Source organism: Perna viridis, chromosome 14, assembly GCF_037379345.1.
Source record: "Perna viridis isolate PV_CMFRI_1.1 ecotype Kerala chromosome 14, ASM3737934v1, whole genome shotgun sequence".
NCBI classification, from domain to species: domain Eukaryota; kingdom Metazoa; phylum Mollusca; class Bivalvia; order Mytilida; family Mytilidae; genus Perna; species Perna viridis.
In genome coordinates this window covers 9,488,574-9,506,147 of record NC_142458.1, presented here as the reverse complement: position 1 = coordinate 9,506,147, position 17,574 = coordinate 9,488,574, and the positions used below count along the sequence as shown (strand labels likewise).

The window sequence follows — 17,574 nt, the reverse complement described above, 5'->3', positions numbered from 1 at the left end:
TGATAAAGCTCTTGTGTTGAAATAATAAAAAAATAACTATCTCAAGTGGAGAAATATTGTGATCCCCCTCAAGAGGAGAATATATTTTTTAAATCCTCCTCTAACCATAGTAACCGATATTGAATTTTTTTCTATATTGTAACCATTGTACTTTATGTTCTTTGTTGTGTTTGTCTGTTTACCATGTCTGGTCTTTGTCCCTGCATTACATTCTATTGATTACTGTTAACATCTTGGTTTTCTTGACTACTCTTTTAATCACTTAATGGAAAATACCTAATATTTTCAACTTTTATGTGGGATACACTCTTTTTTTCATGCCTGATTTGATTTTGATTCCTTTCTTTGTAAAGAGAAAATACTGTTCTAAAAACAAATTTCTAAAGAAAACTGAGGGATCAGTGTTCTAGGATTACTATTTCCCATTACCCAGGGCAAGTGAAATTTGGGTCAGGGAAAGTTAGGTATTTAGTTGCACTTTCCAGTGGCAAGTTGAAAAATTCATATGCTGTAAAGATTTGTTTTGTTAGGAAAGCCATCATTGACTGTGGGAAAGTTGATTTTATATGGATTTTTCCTGAGGAAACCTCAATTTATGGAAAATCCTAGAACACTGCAGGATTCTACTGATGATGTATTGTTTTTTTTACCTATTTAGGTACATTTTTGTCAATTTGACTAAATTTGAAAAATATTTATACAATTAAAAATATCCTATTTTCAAAACTTTAACCCCAACCTCTAATAGTGATATTTTTTATAGGAAGAGATGAATTTGAAAAATATTTATACAATTAAAAATGTCCTATTTTCAAAACTTTAACCCTAACCCCTAATAGTGATATTTTTTATAGGAAGAGATGAATTTAAAAAATATTTATACAATTAAAAATGTCCTATTTTCAAAACTTTAACCCTAACCCCTAATAGTGATATTTTTTATAGGAATAGACGAAAATATTCAAATATATATTGTTCTTGTTGTAAATAAAACTTTTATGTATTTTTCATATATTTGAGCATAATGTCTGAAGTATCATCATGAAGTTTTCATTTCATCCTCAGAAATTTTATTTTATTTGCTATATATGACAACAGCACATTATTTAAGAATTGGCAATAATAAAAGTTTTGTCTATTGAAAAATAACATAAATTGTCCATGTGCATATTGTTTATTGCACCAATCAATCAATCCTTAACAATCCTTAAACATAGATTTAAAGGTACTTTGTGTCTTTTAATCTCATGCTAATATTGTTATATGACTGGAACAAATTTGAATGCGCTCATTGATTGTTGATAAGAATATAAAATTGCGAAAAAAGATATTGACAAAAGAATTTGGAGGACTATGACACATTTGTTTAGCTGTACAGTAAAATCTATCAAAACTGAATCCCTTTGGACTTTAAAATTGGTTGGGTTTAGACTACCCGTAGCAGGAGATGCTGAACTTTTAGGTCAGAAATTGAGTTCAGAGTGATTGGTTTTGAATGGTCCAGATTAGATTTAAACTGATTTATGGGGTCTTTTGAAAGTATCCCAGAGGTGTTTACCTATACAGATTTTTTGTATTTTCTATGAATTTTGACTGCAAATTACGCTCTTCAGATTGTGAATATCTCCATAGTACCTTTGTTAAAATTTCAAAAAGTTCAGGATTTTACGGATCATTTCCATAGAATACGGTGAAAATTATGGATTGTCATCAAGTAGTACAAACATGCCTGATATCCAGTTAAAACAGGTTTTTGTATTTACAGGATTTGGTTAAGGCAGGTTTCTCTGTATAGATACTCAATAAAAATGTTTGGGTGTTTACTATTATTTATTGGGGTAATTCAAAGAAAGCTTTCAGCAATTCTGTTAATATGGTTTTCAATTACGTTAAGCCCTGTGCAGGTCCGGGTGTTAAAAGAATAGGCCTGCAGCAGCACTAAGCTTGTCGTATAAGGCGACTAAAAAGTGCTCAGAAACCTAGCCGGGGGCTAGGCGTTCTGCCCACAAAGCAACTGGGATGTGTGCCCCAGGTGGTGGAATGGGGTACCCCGGGCGTGTTACATGCTGGGGTTGTCAGGCTATAATACGGAAAACCTGACCGCAAACCATAGTGGTGCACTGTGTTGGGAAAGATGCCACGTTCTTCGCACATTAAAGAACCCTGCTGTGGCATTTGATAGGAGTAGGAACCTTTGCGCTCCGCCACAGGAGGCTAAATTGCCCGACCTTACCCATCCCCCCTTTTTCCAGTGGCAATTAAAGTTTGTCGACCCTATTGTTCTTGTGTCCCATCCTTTTTTTTCATTTCATGTTCATTTTATCATCCATTTCATGTTCATCATCTGAATATAGCCGAAATATTGCTGCTCGGACGTTAAACACCAACAAACAAACAAACAAAACCAATTACGTTAAGTGTCAGTCCGTGTAAGAATCAAGCAGTCAGTGAAACATGGTATGAGAAAACCCATCATTTTGAAAGTTTAATTTGACTATTTGCACCATCAGAATCAAGGAAAACAGACAACATTTTCCATAACATGCTGGAAAATTTAGTTACAATTTTATATAAATCCACTGAAAATGAACATTTCAAGGGCAGAAAACTGTCAAAAACCTCATTTTTCTAAGATTGTTTTGAAAATTTCTGCGCAAAACAAGTGATGCAGTGATCAGATAATGGTCTTTTTAAATAGAGAAAGTATCCTTGAGTGATATTACCTTGTCAGATTGGTGGGGTTTTGACATGCATGTTTCTGATTTTTCCCATTTTGCCTGATTCTTACAAATACTTACACATAATATGATTTTGACACTAAAAGTACAGTTTTTTTTACAGTTCAAATTTTCATGCAACTTGACAGTTTCTGAATAGTTGGCATTTGATCAATGTTAAAAATCGGGGGTCAACTTGATAGAGACTCATTCATAATGTTTAATTGGCAAAAAAATGATACAGTAATGTGTCTGTTTCCTGGTACCTAACCTGCCCTAGTTTTTTGCACCTACAATAAACATTTCATGGCTATTCTGGCTCAAGCACTATTAAAGTCTGTATTGTCTCCCTATTTACTGAATGTAAAATGTTTTTGAAAAATAAAACAATTTGCCTACCTACCTACCCTATTTTTTTCTTGCTTGTAGCAGGAATGAAAGTCTTTTTTTTTTACCTTAGGAATTTGAATCAGATTGTTTTAAAATGTGGACCAACAATTTGTTCTGGACCAAATAAAACTGTAACTTAAGCATATTCATGAATAATATGAGTACCATTTTATTTTTTACTCCTGCTCTCTTGGAGGGGGGTATACTGTTTTACCTGTGTCCTTCATTCTGTAGCTCATTTTTTTCATTAAATTTTCCAAGAGTAGAATATTATGTGGCCTTTACATTCAGTACCTTTTCTTTTTAATTGCAGCACATGTTGAAGACTCTACTTCCACCACTCAGGAACCGTCAACAACACCTCGTAAGTATCAATTTAAAAGTCAGCTTAAAAAAAAAAGAGGGGGAATGCTGTTTGAATAAAATAAAAAAAAAAAAAAAAAAAAAAAAAAAAACATGCCTAAATTTTTTGGCAAAGCAGGCAAGTTAAACATTACCCACTTGCCTTTAAATCGTTAGTGGGTTAGGTACATTTGATACACATGTTATGTTTCAAAATTAAAAAAAAAAAACTTTTACAATTTTCATGGCTTTTGTGGTGTCTACTATTTCAAAATATCAAAAAAATTTAAATTAGAGAATTTCATGAAAGATTGTATTGCCTTAATTCAAAACCCAGACTCTTCTGGTGTAATTTTTTAAGGTATTATACCACTGTGCCAAAAAAATTAAATTTTGCAGGTTTCCCAAATCCTGACCAAACCAGTAAAAATTTACCTTATTCAAATTTAATTGCATTTTTTTGGAGAAATTTTTTGTTGTTTTCTTTTAAGTATTCAAAATGCATTTGAGATATATCACATGCTTAAATATTACCTTAATGGAAAGAAATAACATTTATTATCTGTACCAACCTTCCTAAACTTTTTTTCTAGGGTCAGGTTTTGGGGAAACAAAGAATTAATTAATTATGGGCCTAGCTTTGGGATCAGACATGACCCTCAAGTCTTTTGGAGCATCCACCATCCTTTTGAGATAAACAAGGGCAAAGATCAAAGGTCAAAGCCATTGTACTGTGTGCATACAGTCTTGGCATTCTTAGAACATAGATATGTTATGGGTATTATTGTAACCCCCACTTTTTGGGAGGTATAAAGTGATCATGGTGTCTGTCTGTTCATTCTTTCTTTTTATCTTTGGTTAAACAGTTTTCCTTGTAAATATTTTTAACAGTTGGTGAATGTTTTCACAAAAGCTTTGAAAAGTTTTGTCAAATTGTTGGATTTGATTTCAGACCAAAGTAATATCAACTTCCTGATTGACGACTTTATTTCTATTCAACTATATCATTACTTTGGAGTGGGGTCGTTGACCTTCGACGGACCTATGAATTAGCTCATTATTTTTCTAGTTCAAAATTATATTTAAGTGCACAAACAAGGAAGATGACTTTGTCACACAATATGTTTACGTCCTATATTGTCACATTATAATGAATATCCATGGCGTAATTGTGACTTGATACCCTATATTAAATATCTTCACATAATATTGTTTACAATCTGCCATACAAGATATTTTGGGAGATATAATTTCTTTTGTAATACATGTATAGACAATTGTGCTGTTAAAAGCCAGCTACTGCTTGTAGGATTATTTAAAATATACTTAAAGTTACTTGTACATGTATAGTTAAGTTTTAAGGACAAGAAATACATTTTGTGTGGTTCCACAGTAATGAGTGTTATTTTTTTTAAACATATTATAAAAAATGTTTAAATTGTATTACCCATTCAGGAGTTCTAATCAGCTTTCAGGCTGGGAAGTTCCTTGACTTTTCCAATTTTCAAATTGATGGTCTATGCACTTGAGGAAAACCTAATCCTTATGTAAATAACCAGTAAAAGAGTTATAGGTACAGGACCAGGTAAATGAAATTTCAAAGGTCCTAGGTCAGAAATTGATGGATTTGAACCTCAGTATACCAACTCTTAGCCAGTGGAGGATACAAAAGCAGGGGCTCCAAGCCGCTCCATCATATTCATGGCCTGGGTCTACCACTAATCTGGACCCCTGGCCAGTGGTGAAAACAAGCAGTTGCTCCATCATATCCATGGGCCTTGGTCTACCACTAATCTGGATCCCTGACCAGTGTTGGAAGTTATCAGTGGCTCTATCTGTAACAAAGTTACCAGTCAGTTATTGATTCTTTTATTAACTATTCATCATTTGGTACTTGTTTCAAGATATCACTAAATCGTTAATAGGTGCGTGACATGTCAAAGGAGTATATTGTAAATAACTGTCTGCTATTGTCCGGTGGAAATGAACTGTTCCTGATCACTATGACCAGTACTACTTCAAAGGAATATATAATTACTCACAACCTTGTGATAAGTAACATTTGCTGTTTATGGCCTACAAGAACTATATATAAGGTCATGTATTGTGGACTACTAAAAAAAATCCAGTCTGAAACCGAGCTTGGACGTTATTCTGATTCTTGACTTGAATCGAACTCTGGATTCTATAAACTTTCGACTTGTGTATAACACAATGTTTTAGTACTTTATAATGTTTCGATATAATTTCGATAAAATAGTGAATTTATAAACTGAACACAATGCAAACGTATGTAGTGAAACAGTAACTCTTAAATCTGTATTCCTCATGTAATAAAGTTAATCCATGGGTCTGGTCTACCACTAATCTGGACCTCTGGCCAGTGATGGAAACAAGCAGTGGCTCAATCATATCCATGGGCCTGGGTCTTCCACTAATCTGAACCCCTAGCCAGTGATGGAAACAAGCAGTGTGCTCAATCATATCCATGGGCCTGGGTCTACCACTAATCTGGACCCCTGGCCAGTGATGGAAACAAGCAGTGGATCAATCATATTCATGGGCTTGGTCTATCACTTGAGACAGGTTTTCCTGTTATAGTGCTGTGTCATACTGTGTTAAAATCAATTTTCTATTCACTAAACAATGGCGTACCTGACACATTGTATTTACTTGTATAATTTTTTTTCAGAATCAACTTTTAAATTGCAAATTCTGTAACGATGCATAAAAACGCAAATACTTTTAAACCACCCAACTTTACTTTTTTATTTAAAAGAAATTGAGTTAGATTTAAACTTTTACATTTTTTATTTACATTAATTATACTGTGTTCTTTTTTCTTTTTATACCATTTAACTCTGGGTACAAGATTGCAGAAACCTTGTGAAATTCTTTGCAGTTTCGTAATAGGTTAAAATATGGGTTGAATTGTGTGATATAATGGTTTTTCATCACTGACTTTACAATGTCAAGGTTATGATGAGATAATACTTACTTTAACAGGAATAAATGTTCTAAAAATAGTAACTGGGAAACCCTATATTCAGATTAGTCTCTTCATTAGTACATTTTTATACAAACACACAAATTTTTTACGGTTGTGTTGTAATATCACTCTGAATCTAGCTGCGAAAACGTAGTTGACCTTTGGAAATTTTTTGTAATATTGTGGACCAAAGGGCTACGATTCACTCCTATTCAGTTTCTGTATAAAAAGTGTATATCCAAATGGTTGTGCTAGGTTTTGCTTGTTGTACACCTGCTATTCATATTTTCACATGGGACAATGGACATAAATTGAAGCCAGACACCCTTTTCTTCAACCTTGGTCTACCATATCACAAAAAAATTTCAAAGTACCTTTGAAGGTTTCCAGTCGATAACTCGAAAACAGATCAATGATTTTTTTGAAACTTTGCACAATTGTTTAGTACCGTAAAGCACAATATAAGTGTGATTTTCAATTAAGTCTAAAATGTAGTTTTGAGTTTTTGAACATTTTGCCATCCCCCTTTTTTTCATTACATTTCAGGGTATCACTTTATGTTCCATTAATGCCCTAATTTTTGTGTGCATTTTCAATGGTATGTTCATTTTATACAATGTACTTCCAAGGTGTCTCACTGAATGTATGTGCTTTTATAAAAGTAAAAGTTTTTATTAGGGTAAACTCAGAAAACTTTTATAGAGCTTTTTTGTATTACAGCTCCACCACCCGAGTTGGTTTATGAGGGCAATATACCTATAGACAACACATGGAATCCAGTGTTAGAGAATAAAAGCTCCCCTGTTTATCAACAGAAGGCTGCAAAGGTTTCAAATATGGTGAGTTGATTACATGTGTATAAAATGCTGAAGAAATAATTTGTGGAGCGGGTAGATTTGTACTCATTTTAACATGGGTACAGCGTTTATATTTGATTATTTAACAGTGAGCGACAGTGAGGTGTTAAATGAGAATATAAATGCTAAACCCATGTTAAAATGAATACAAATCTACCCCTGGAAGGAATTATTTCTTTTCTAATATGACAAATACGGTAATTTTTGTGACAAAAATTTTCTTAGGCGTAGCCAAAATGACAGCTTTTCCGTTTAACCTCCCTCATTTTGAAATCGGATTAAATTTGTATATTTATGTCGTCGTATGTGTTAAATGTGTATATTCATATAATTGATTTCAATTAGATAACCTCTCAGCCATTAAATCATCACGTAAATATTTTTAAATGAGTGTTTTGTCTCGAAGTGACAGCGAAAGAAAAGAGACAGTGTGCAGGTGCTAAAAGGCGGGGTTGCACCGACATACTGTTTGACGGTATGAAGACATCTCGACATTTACCGGAAGTCAGTAAAACTGTTTTGGAAATGAAAATCATTTATTGAAATTTCCAGTTTAAAATAGACCATTCCAACCATCGGACAAGATTGAATGGATCATTATCTGTGGTGATGGGAATTTGACATCTGTTATCAAAGTTATAGCAATTTTAAGTTTTTTACCCCCAACATATTTTCTGTTTGAAGTCCCATTAGTTGCCTTCCCTCACTTTCCCTTCTTCCTACATTACTCCTATTAGTTCTCGAATCAAGAATTTTTAGGGTGGACAGGATCAGAATCTTGCACTATTTTATACAGAATGCATAAGATATATTGGTTGTCATGAGAGCAAGCAGAATTACCAACAATGCAAAACCTCTACCATAAAAATCTTTGCTCAAATCAGAGCAGAATAATACTGATTCAATTCTATCAAACAAGATTTGAACAAAAATTAAGGTATCAATTCATTCTTTGTATGATTCTTCTAAGATGACATTGATGTCTATGAAATTTTGATTCACAAGGATTAAAAACCTCCAGTGCTAACAGCACTTTGATTATATTTATTTCTAGGTTGATAAAGTTTACAAAGCTAGCAGCTTGAAAGATGTCTATGTGGGCAACAATGTAACTGGTTTCAGGTATAGTAAATTAATATTGTAGACTGGAAAGTCATTGAAGGAGGGCCATCAATATTGATGTTATAGTGTTCCCTGCACCTTTTGAAAAGTGCAGAGTAGTCCACGTAAAAAAAGACACTCTGTCAAGTTTGGGGCAAAGTTTAGGTACATCATGCAAGCATTAACCTCTATTCTTTGAAAATTTGAAGAAAAGAACAGGATGCTTTAAACCCATTAGAAAGTGCAGGGAATTAATGTCCTCCCAGAATCATCTGAGAAGTACAACAAACTAATAATCACTTGGCGTCTTGTACATAACATATTGTTCCAGTTTGAAAGATATTTAGGTTTTCAGTTTTATTGATAACCTACTGATGTTTAAAATGTGTGAAATAACTTGCTCATTCATATCACAAAACGGCTTTTCCGTAAAATGTGAATTGTTCACATCCAATGACATTTTAAATCCAGATCACTATGTTTACTTTGTCAAATCAGCCATGATTTTGTTACCAAGACAATTTTGGGTTTTTGTTAGTTTGATGAAAGCATAGATTTACCACATTTTTTGTCAAAAATTCTTCTGAAGGTTGTGAATTGTTCAAATTTGATGATGTTTTAAAAACCTGATCACAACGTTTACATTGTCAAATGGGCTGTGATTTTGTTACCAAGACAATTTTTGGTTGTTAGTTTGACGAAAACACAGATTTACCATTTTATTTTTTGTCAAAACTCTTCTGAGGGTTATTGTCCCTACTATATAATTGTTTATTTTCAAATTTGTGAGAAATAACATTTTTATCAGCATAGAAATTTTAAAATACTATCATCAGTATTTTTTCAACAATTGGCTCTGAGCAACAAAATTGGCAGACTTACAGAGGAATTTTTTGTAAGGAATTATAAAATTCTTTTTTGGTTGTTCATATCAATTGTAAGTACTAATGTTTGTTGTTATAAACTGAGAAACGCATAACAAATAACATAACAAATAAAAAGAAAGACAATTCTGCTTCAATAAAAGAATGGCGGAAGAAAATCATGATTCAATGGAAAATGGAGTTGAACTGTCGTGGAGTATAGATTTAGATTACAAGGAAGATTCATAAGTGGGTATAAATGGATTGTTCACAAAACATTGTTAGTTGTTAATGATTTTAATTTAATGGACTCAGTACTTCATTATTTCGACTGTATTTCTAGGCAAGGTATAATTGACTCAGCACTTCATTATTTCGACTGCATTTCTAGGCAAGGTATAATTGACTCAGCACTTCATTATTTCGACTGCATTTCTAGGCAAGGTATAATTGACTCAGCACTTCATTATTTCGACTGCATTTCTAGGCAAGGTATAATTGACTCAGTACTTCATTCCTTTTACAATTTTCTTTAGGTGATAAAAGTATATGACTCAGTACTTTGTTACCTTGACAATGTATTTTTTTAGGCAATGAAGAATAATTTGGTGTAGATTGACTAAGTGCTTCAGTACTTTGATTTTTTTTCTCTTTTAGACAAGGTAGTACAGAAGCCATTGTTGATCTTATTTTCAAAAATCCAAAAGTTAGTGATGTCAAAGTAACATCAGCGCCGCCAGTTGATAATTTGGACACTGGTAAAATTGTTCAGAGTTTTAAAGAAGTTGTTGAAAGTAAAACTGTCCCAGAAGTGGAGGAGTTTGAAGTTAATACTGATAAAATAAAATTCCAAGGTAAAACTAAACATAAAAAAAGGGGTATCGTGTCAAAGATTAAAACTTGTCCAAGAGAGAAATTTGCTTGGGAGGGTAACTTATCTTTGGGAAAAATTGTTTATGTGGGAATTTTAAATGTTTAAAGAGGGAACCTGTTCTAAGAAGGAAACCAGTATCAGAGGAAAACTTGTCTAAGAATGAAACATGTCTCAGAGGGAGAATTTTCTAATTATCTAAAAGAGAGAATTTTCTTAGAAAGAAAACTTGTTGAAGAGGAAAACTTATCTAATAGGGCATCATGTTGAAAGGGAAACTTGTTTATAAATCAAATAGGAATAATTTTGTAACCTAAATCACAAAAATGTTTTTTTTAAGGTTTCTATTAAGGCTTGTGTAAAGCATCATGATGAATATGAATTAGGATGCTTACTCTACTGGTGCACCTGGGCTGCTCATTCACTTTTCTTTCGTTTTGATGTTTACTGAGAACTTTAATTATTTGATGGTCTTTGTTTTGTGTGTGTCTGTTTTCCTTATCTTGTTGTTGTCCATGCGTTGTGCCCCACCTTTTTTTTTTATTCAAATCGAGCTTCCCTTGATTTCTCTTTTATTCAAACATGGATTCCTTAGTGAAATTAATTTGGTATGTGATATGCAGATTCCTGACAAATTGTCACTTAAAAAAAAGCTTTGATTATTAAATAGGAAAGGGTGAATCCAGGATTTCAGGTTGAAAGGGGGCAAGAAAAATTTTGAGGTTGAATTTTTGAAAAATAAAGATTTCATGCTTAAAAATATTCCTCCTCCCCCAATTTTAAGAGCATACACTGGGTCTTCCCCTATCCTTACCTTGGCATTGGTACACATAGATACATTACCTCAAAGTCAGTAGTATAGCCTTAAATCATTCGGTGATGGCTTTTTGTGGATTGTTTGATTGAATTTTGATTCTTATTGAAAAAAATTGAGGTAACTCTGCTGTTGGTTCCAATCTGTTTGTCTGTCTGTAATCTCAAAATACTTCTTTTTTCAGATGTAACACCTCAATATGTAGCGACAACTTCAACAACTGAATCTCCAACAACTACCACTCCAACTACATTAACTGAACCAACAACAACTACAACTCCAACAACTACCACTCAAACTACAACAACTGAATCATCAACAACAACTACAACTCCAACAACTACCACCCCTACTACAACAACTACCACTCAAACTACAACAACTGAATCACCATCAACAACTTCAACTCCAACAACTACCACCCCTACTACAACAACTACCACTCAAACTACAACAACTGAATCATCAACAACAACTACAACTCCAACAACTACCACCCCTACTACAACAACTACCACTCAAACTACAACAACTACCACCCCTACTACAACAACTACCACTCAAACTACAACTGAATCACCAACAACAACTACAACTCCAATAACTACCACCCCTACTACAACAACTACCACTCAAACTACAACAACTGAATCACCATCAACAACTTCAACTCCAACAACTACCACCCCTACTACAACAACTACCACTCAAACTACAACAACTGAATCATCAACAACAACTACAACTCCAACAACTACCACCCCTACTACAACAACTACCACTCAAACTACAACAACTACCACCCCTACTACAACAACTACCACTCAAACTACAACTGAATCACCAACAACAACTACAACTCCAACAACTACCACACCTACTACAACAACTACCACTCAAAGTACAACTGAATCACCAACAACAACTACCACTCAAACTTCAACAACTACAACTACCACTCCAACAACAACAACCAGCCCAGCAACTACTACAACTCCAACAACTACCACTCCAACAACAACCAGCTCAACAACTACTACAACTCCAACAACTACCACTCCAGCAACAACAACCACCCCAACAACTACTACAACTCCAACAACAACCACCCCAACAACAACTACAACTCCAACTACAACAAGTACTACCACTACAGCAACAACAGCTACAACTGCCCCAAATCCAACAACCAGTGAAGAAACAACTACTGTGGATGTTAATGCTTTAATTATCTTTTATGTGTCAATGTTAAGGAGGGACATGAGATGGATTGATGCTTACAATGACACAACTTCACCTGAGTACCAACAGCTGATGAGGGAATTACCGATGGTAAGGAAACTATGGGGTTGCATGGGGTCTATCTTTTTATCCTTATTTTTATACCCCCTAATCAGAATGTGGGTTGTGGTATATTAGAATCAAGTTGTCTGTCCATCCATCAGTCAGTCAAATATTTGTCACAAAATAGCTTCAAAAAGTCCTGTCCGGCCATTTATGTTGCATTATTTTACCTGTCGCTATCTCTCTGGGTAAAATATTAATATAGTGTAGGCACATGCATTGCCAATAGAAGAGGGAGATTCAACATTCTTTAAATTTCACTCATTACCTTCCAAACAGCTCAAGCTATTTCCTTTTAAGTTTTAGTGGGTGTGATTAAGAATATGTGTAAATTTTGAACGTATAACAGTTCTCCTTGGATGATGGTAAGATTTTACACACAACCAATGAGGTAAACAAATGCACATCAAACTGATGCAACTGACAGCTTGATAACAGAAATTCCAAAAGTTATGCTTCAATTTTAATAATACAATCTGACCTATTTGTTTTCGAAGGCTGGTCATGTCCTTGAACATTAAGTGGAACTTAGGGTCAGTACCATGGACTTTTTTCCAAACTTTTCCATAAATATATATTATATGTAGCAGGAAAAAAAGAGAAAGGAATGTATTGAAAATTATTCTAAATTTTCAATGATAAAAATTAACGTTTATATATTTCCATTGAATTTTATGTCTTTTTTTATTTTCTTGCTACAGAACTTCTCTGTTTAGGCTACAGTACCTGAACCAATCCTAGCAACAAAAATTGTGATCGGTCATTGATCACCAATCAGTTTCCAGTCAGTCAAGTGTGTGTGTTTAAATGCATGATACATGAACGCTTGTAGAATGCTTTTATACACACTATAGATGAATGATGAAAAATAATAATATCAATAAATAAAAAAAAAAGTATAAATTGAAAATAGAATTAATTTAAAATTAGCAAAAAATATAAAAATAACAGTTGAATGAAAGAAAAAAATTATGTACAAAAATAAACATTTATAGTGCAATTAAACAAATGCAAAACAATGTCTAAACGCAGGAAAAACGATGCACGAACACTAAAATGGGAAATGTGAACATTTCAAAGATTGCATGTCTATGATATTGGTCATGTTCATCAATGTTATACAATTGCTGTGGTCTAAAGAACCTTTGAAAGCATGTTATATTAGAATGAATGATTTGTAATTTTAGATGGAGCAAACATTCGTCAGGTACCTACAGGGAATGGACAATACCACAACTTTCTCAAACACAATGCCTATGACTGATATTTATTATGGAATGTTTCCTGAACGTGTTGCGTAAGTCATGATGTTCCTCCTGCAATTCCTTCAAAAATGTCAAGTGTGTAATTTTTGTTTTTTACATTTTTTGGACATATTTTAGCAGCCTGTCTAAAAATGCCAAGATATATTCCACGAAATTTTAATTCTGAGCTCAAGTTATTAGTTCATAACTTCAGATCTCCTAAAAAAAAACGGAAAATTTGTTTACCTCAAAATCGACAAATTTTACACCAATTAAATTAACTGATATTCTGTATTTGATTATGGTAGGTACATTGTGTAATAGTTGTTTTCTACCTAAAGATTTTCTTGTGATGAAATAATTCCTCCCTTATGTTTAAATTATTTTTAAGGGAAGATGAATAAAATATATTCTGACAAGAAATTTAATGAATCTTGTTATGGTTTACGTTTTTTAAGCAGAATTTCAGGATTTTCATTTAATTATAATGCTATTTTCATATTATTTCATCCTGAAATGGATACAGTATCTGCCAATAAACATTAAAACTCCCTATCAATCGATCAATCTAATACATTGCAGGGAGTTTTATGGAAATGTAATGGTAATGTTCAATATGGTATTTAAAGCTAGGACAGCCATGTTGCATGATGGGACAACAATGAACTTTGATCCTGCCATGATGACTAGCTTACTGTCAACCTCGCTTGGCATGAACAAATCTGATATTTATGTCAAAGGTAAGTTATTTATGTCAAATGTAAGGTTGTTATGTCAAAGTTCATATATTTATATCAAAGGTGAAAAATTATCACAAAGGTAAGATATATTTATGTCAAAGGCATGATATCTGTGTCAAAGGTTAGATATTTATGTCATATGTAAGGTTGTTATGTCAGAGTTCATATATTTATGTCAAAGGTGAAAAAATTATCACAAGTAAGATATATTTATGTCAAAGGCATGATATCTGTGTCAAAGGTTAGATATTTATGTCTTAGAGAGTATATTTATGTTAAAGGTCAGATACTTATGTCAAATAAAGTTATCCATTTTAAAAGTAAGATAAAGGCAAACACAAGAAAAATACAAATTCATTGTTAACACAAACTTGCAAGAGAATGATAAATAATGAACCTTATAAACACATTAGATGCTTCAAACTTCAATAAACTTCGATTTTTTAAAATAATATAGTTCTATTTAAAAATCATGCAGGGGTGGTTCATCACATACATAAGTAGCATAGATGTATTTAGTAGACCCTTGAAATTATAGGATGGTTATAATGTAAAATGATGTACAAACTTTGGTTGAAAATTTTCCTTATCTTTTTTTTTATAGTAAAATTCAACTAAAATATGGCTATAAATTACAGCTAAAGCAAAAAAGATCCTCAACTGCTTTGATGTTTTTAGAAAGTCATAGGCTAGAGGTCAAGGTCACTTTTTATCTATTTCTTTATTGGTTAGAACTGTAATTAAATCTTCACAAAAAATTCTTCAACTGCTTTAATGTTTTTAGAAAGTCATAGGCTAGAGGTCAAGGTCACTCTAGAGGTAAAGGTCAATTTTAGTCAAAGTTATGAAATACCGTTGTTTTAATTTTAACTGCAATTAATTTTTTCTTAAAATATTTTTCAAGATGTCTCTCAAGGAGGTTCATCCACTGCAACAGCCTCACCTGACAGGAGTAACTCAACAACTCCTGCTCGAAGTGTCAATACAACTGATCATTACAATGGCACAACTTACAGGACCACTCCTCTGCCAGGTTTGTTGATAAAGAAACTGTTTCTATGACATGGAAGAAACATCATACCTGTTAACCCATGCTCTTTAGGAGGTAGACTCTCTCTTTTTGAGTCAATCTTCCTCTTTGAGAAAGTCCCATGTGGGAGACATTGAGAAAATCTCCCTCTTTCACAAATTTTCTCCACCAAAATCTCCCTCTTGCAGAAATGTTGCACAAATGATATTCTAAATTGCTTATTAAATTGATATAAATACAGTATTTATGTAGCATAATAATCATTGAGAAACAATAAATAAATAATTAATCCTTTTTTGTACTAATTACTCAAATTTTAATTAGATAAAGTATTGTTTAAATTTGGAATTAAGTAAGTAACCAAAAATAAAGTTGTAAAACTAACCCTTACTAATGGGGTTAGTCATGCCGACATCCAAATTTAAACAATACCTTGTTCTTAGTAGATTAACAAGAGTGTCATAGATTTTATATTTTTGTCATATTTTTGTACTTGGATTTTAGCAAAATTATCCTTTTTTTTATCTTAAAAAGGTTGTCACACTATATCTCCCTCTTAGAAAAGCTGAAAAGAGGGAGATCTCCCTCATTGAGCATTCTGAAGGTTAACAGGTATGGTAACCTTACAAAAACGATATTACATCTATTGTATGTCTTTTTTTTATAAAGACAAGTTTATAAAAAAAAAAAAAGTTTTGTTTGTTTGTTGGGGCTTTAAACCCCAATAAACAAACAAAACTTTTTTTTATAAACTTGTCTGCCCAAATTTATCACAAAGTCACAGTTTCCAGTGGACCGATTGATTTCCGATTTTGTGTAAGGCTTTATATAGATGGGTCATAAAATGCTTAGGTGCTGTCTGTTATCTACTTACTGTATGAATGGAGGTATGCCTTGCATGTCAATGCTTGCAAATGCATTTTGTACACCCCCTCCTCCCCCCCGCTTGTGAAGTGGGAGGTTTAATGATCATGCTGTCAGTCTGTTCATCTGTTTGTCAGTCTGAAGTTCTAATCAACAACTCCTTGCGAACCACTGCAAGGAATTTGGTGATAGTTTCACAAGTTCCTGTACACATGATGCCATTGCATCTAGAGATGAATTTGGATTGATTTCATTCTGTTTCAAATGAATGTTTGTTAGGATATGATGAAATTGAATGTGATACAAACAGGTTACTGATGTCAAGAGTTATGTCCCGTAGCATAGGGACCTCAAATGAACTCATTTTATTGTTCAAATACATTGCTTTATTTTTGAAGCAGTTTCATTAGCAAATTTTCCATGATTCTAGATTTATTTCAATTCTATTTTCAGATCACTGTGAAAGAGTTATGTACCCTCAGTGTCAGCAGTTTAGCAATTATACCCAGTTTCCAAACACCATTGGCGTAGGGAATCATAGCCAGGCTGTTGAATTCATGTCAGTTATCCAGGGATACTTTGATTTTACCTGCTCACCACATGCATGGTCCCTGTCTTGTGGTGTATTATTTCACCATTGTGATCCAAGAACTGGTGCTGTATTACCACCTTGTAGAAGCTTCTGTGAAGGTAAGTAATGATATAATAGCTTTTTGTGAAGGTGAGTCATAACATTACGACTTTTTTTTAAGGTGAGTCATAACATTAGGGCTTTTGTGAAGGTGAGTCATGACATTATGACTTTTTTTTGTGATGGTGAGTCATGACATTAGGGCATCTTGTGAAAGTGAGTCATAACATTAGTGCTTCTTGTGAAGGTGAGCAATGACATGACTTTTTGTGAAGGTGAGTCATGATATTATGGCTTCTTGTGAATGTGAGTCATGGCATTATGGGTTTTTGTGAAGACGAGTCCTGACATTATGGCTTTTTGTGAAGGTGAGTCATGACATAGGTTTTTGTTAGAGTGAGTCATGACATTATGGCTATTTGTGAAGGTGAATCATAACATAAGGGCTTTTTATGAAGATGATTAATGACATTATGGCTTTTTGTGATGGTGAGTAATAAAATAAAGGCTTTGTTTTGAAGATGAGTCATGACATTATGGCTATTTGTGAAGGTGAATCATAACATAAGGGCTTTTTATGAAGATGAGTAATGACATTATGGCTATTTATGAAGATGAGTAATGCTATTATGACTTTTTGTGAAGATGAAATGATATTAGAGCTTAGATTACCTCTTCAAGGGTCTTTAGGATGCAGGATACCTGAAGTGGGGGAGTTGATCACTTTCACCATCAGACCAAAGATTTCAAAATGATTGTCACTACTTCTTTGCTAAG

At 33.3% G+C, this 17,574-nt stretch overlaps 1 protein-coding gene across 2 annotated transcripts in view; it reads left to right on the top strand.

The window, feature by feature from the left end:
• The window catches only part of LOC148598140 (MAM and LDL-receptor class A domain-containing protein 1-like), a 156,544-nt gene that overhangs the window by 19,404 nt on the left and 119,566 nt on the right, over window positions 1-17,574 (top strand). The window contains exons 3-12 of one of the 2 annotated variants that reach the window (XM_088562174.1): window positions 3,421-3,471; window positions 7,159-7,277; window positions 8,350-8,417; window positions 9,917-10,113; window positions 11,129-11,237; window positions 11,292-12,276; window positions 13,476-13,585; window positions 14,115-14,272; window positions 15,177-15,305; window positions 16,620-16,856. In XM_088562174.1, the coding sequence (XP_088418300.1) occupies window positions 3,421-3,471; window positions 7,159-7,277; window positions 8,350-8,417; window positions 9,917-10,113; window positions 11,129-11,237; window positions 11,292-12,276; window positions 13,476-13,585; window positions 14,115-14,272; window positions 15,177-15,305; window positions 16,620-16,856 (2,163 nt within the window). Of the gene's footprint in view, window positions 1-3,420; window positions 3,472-7,158; window positions 7,278-8,349; window positions 8,418-9,916; window positions 10,114-11,128; window positions 12,277-13,475; window positions 13,586-14,114; window positions 14,273-15,176; window positions 15,306-16,619; window positions 16,857-17,574 lie in introns of both variants that reach the window. The other variant, XM_088562173.1, reaches the window with a different exon arrangement.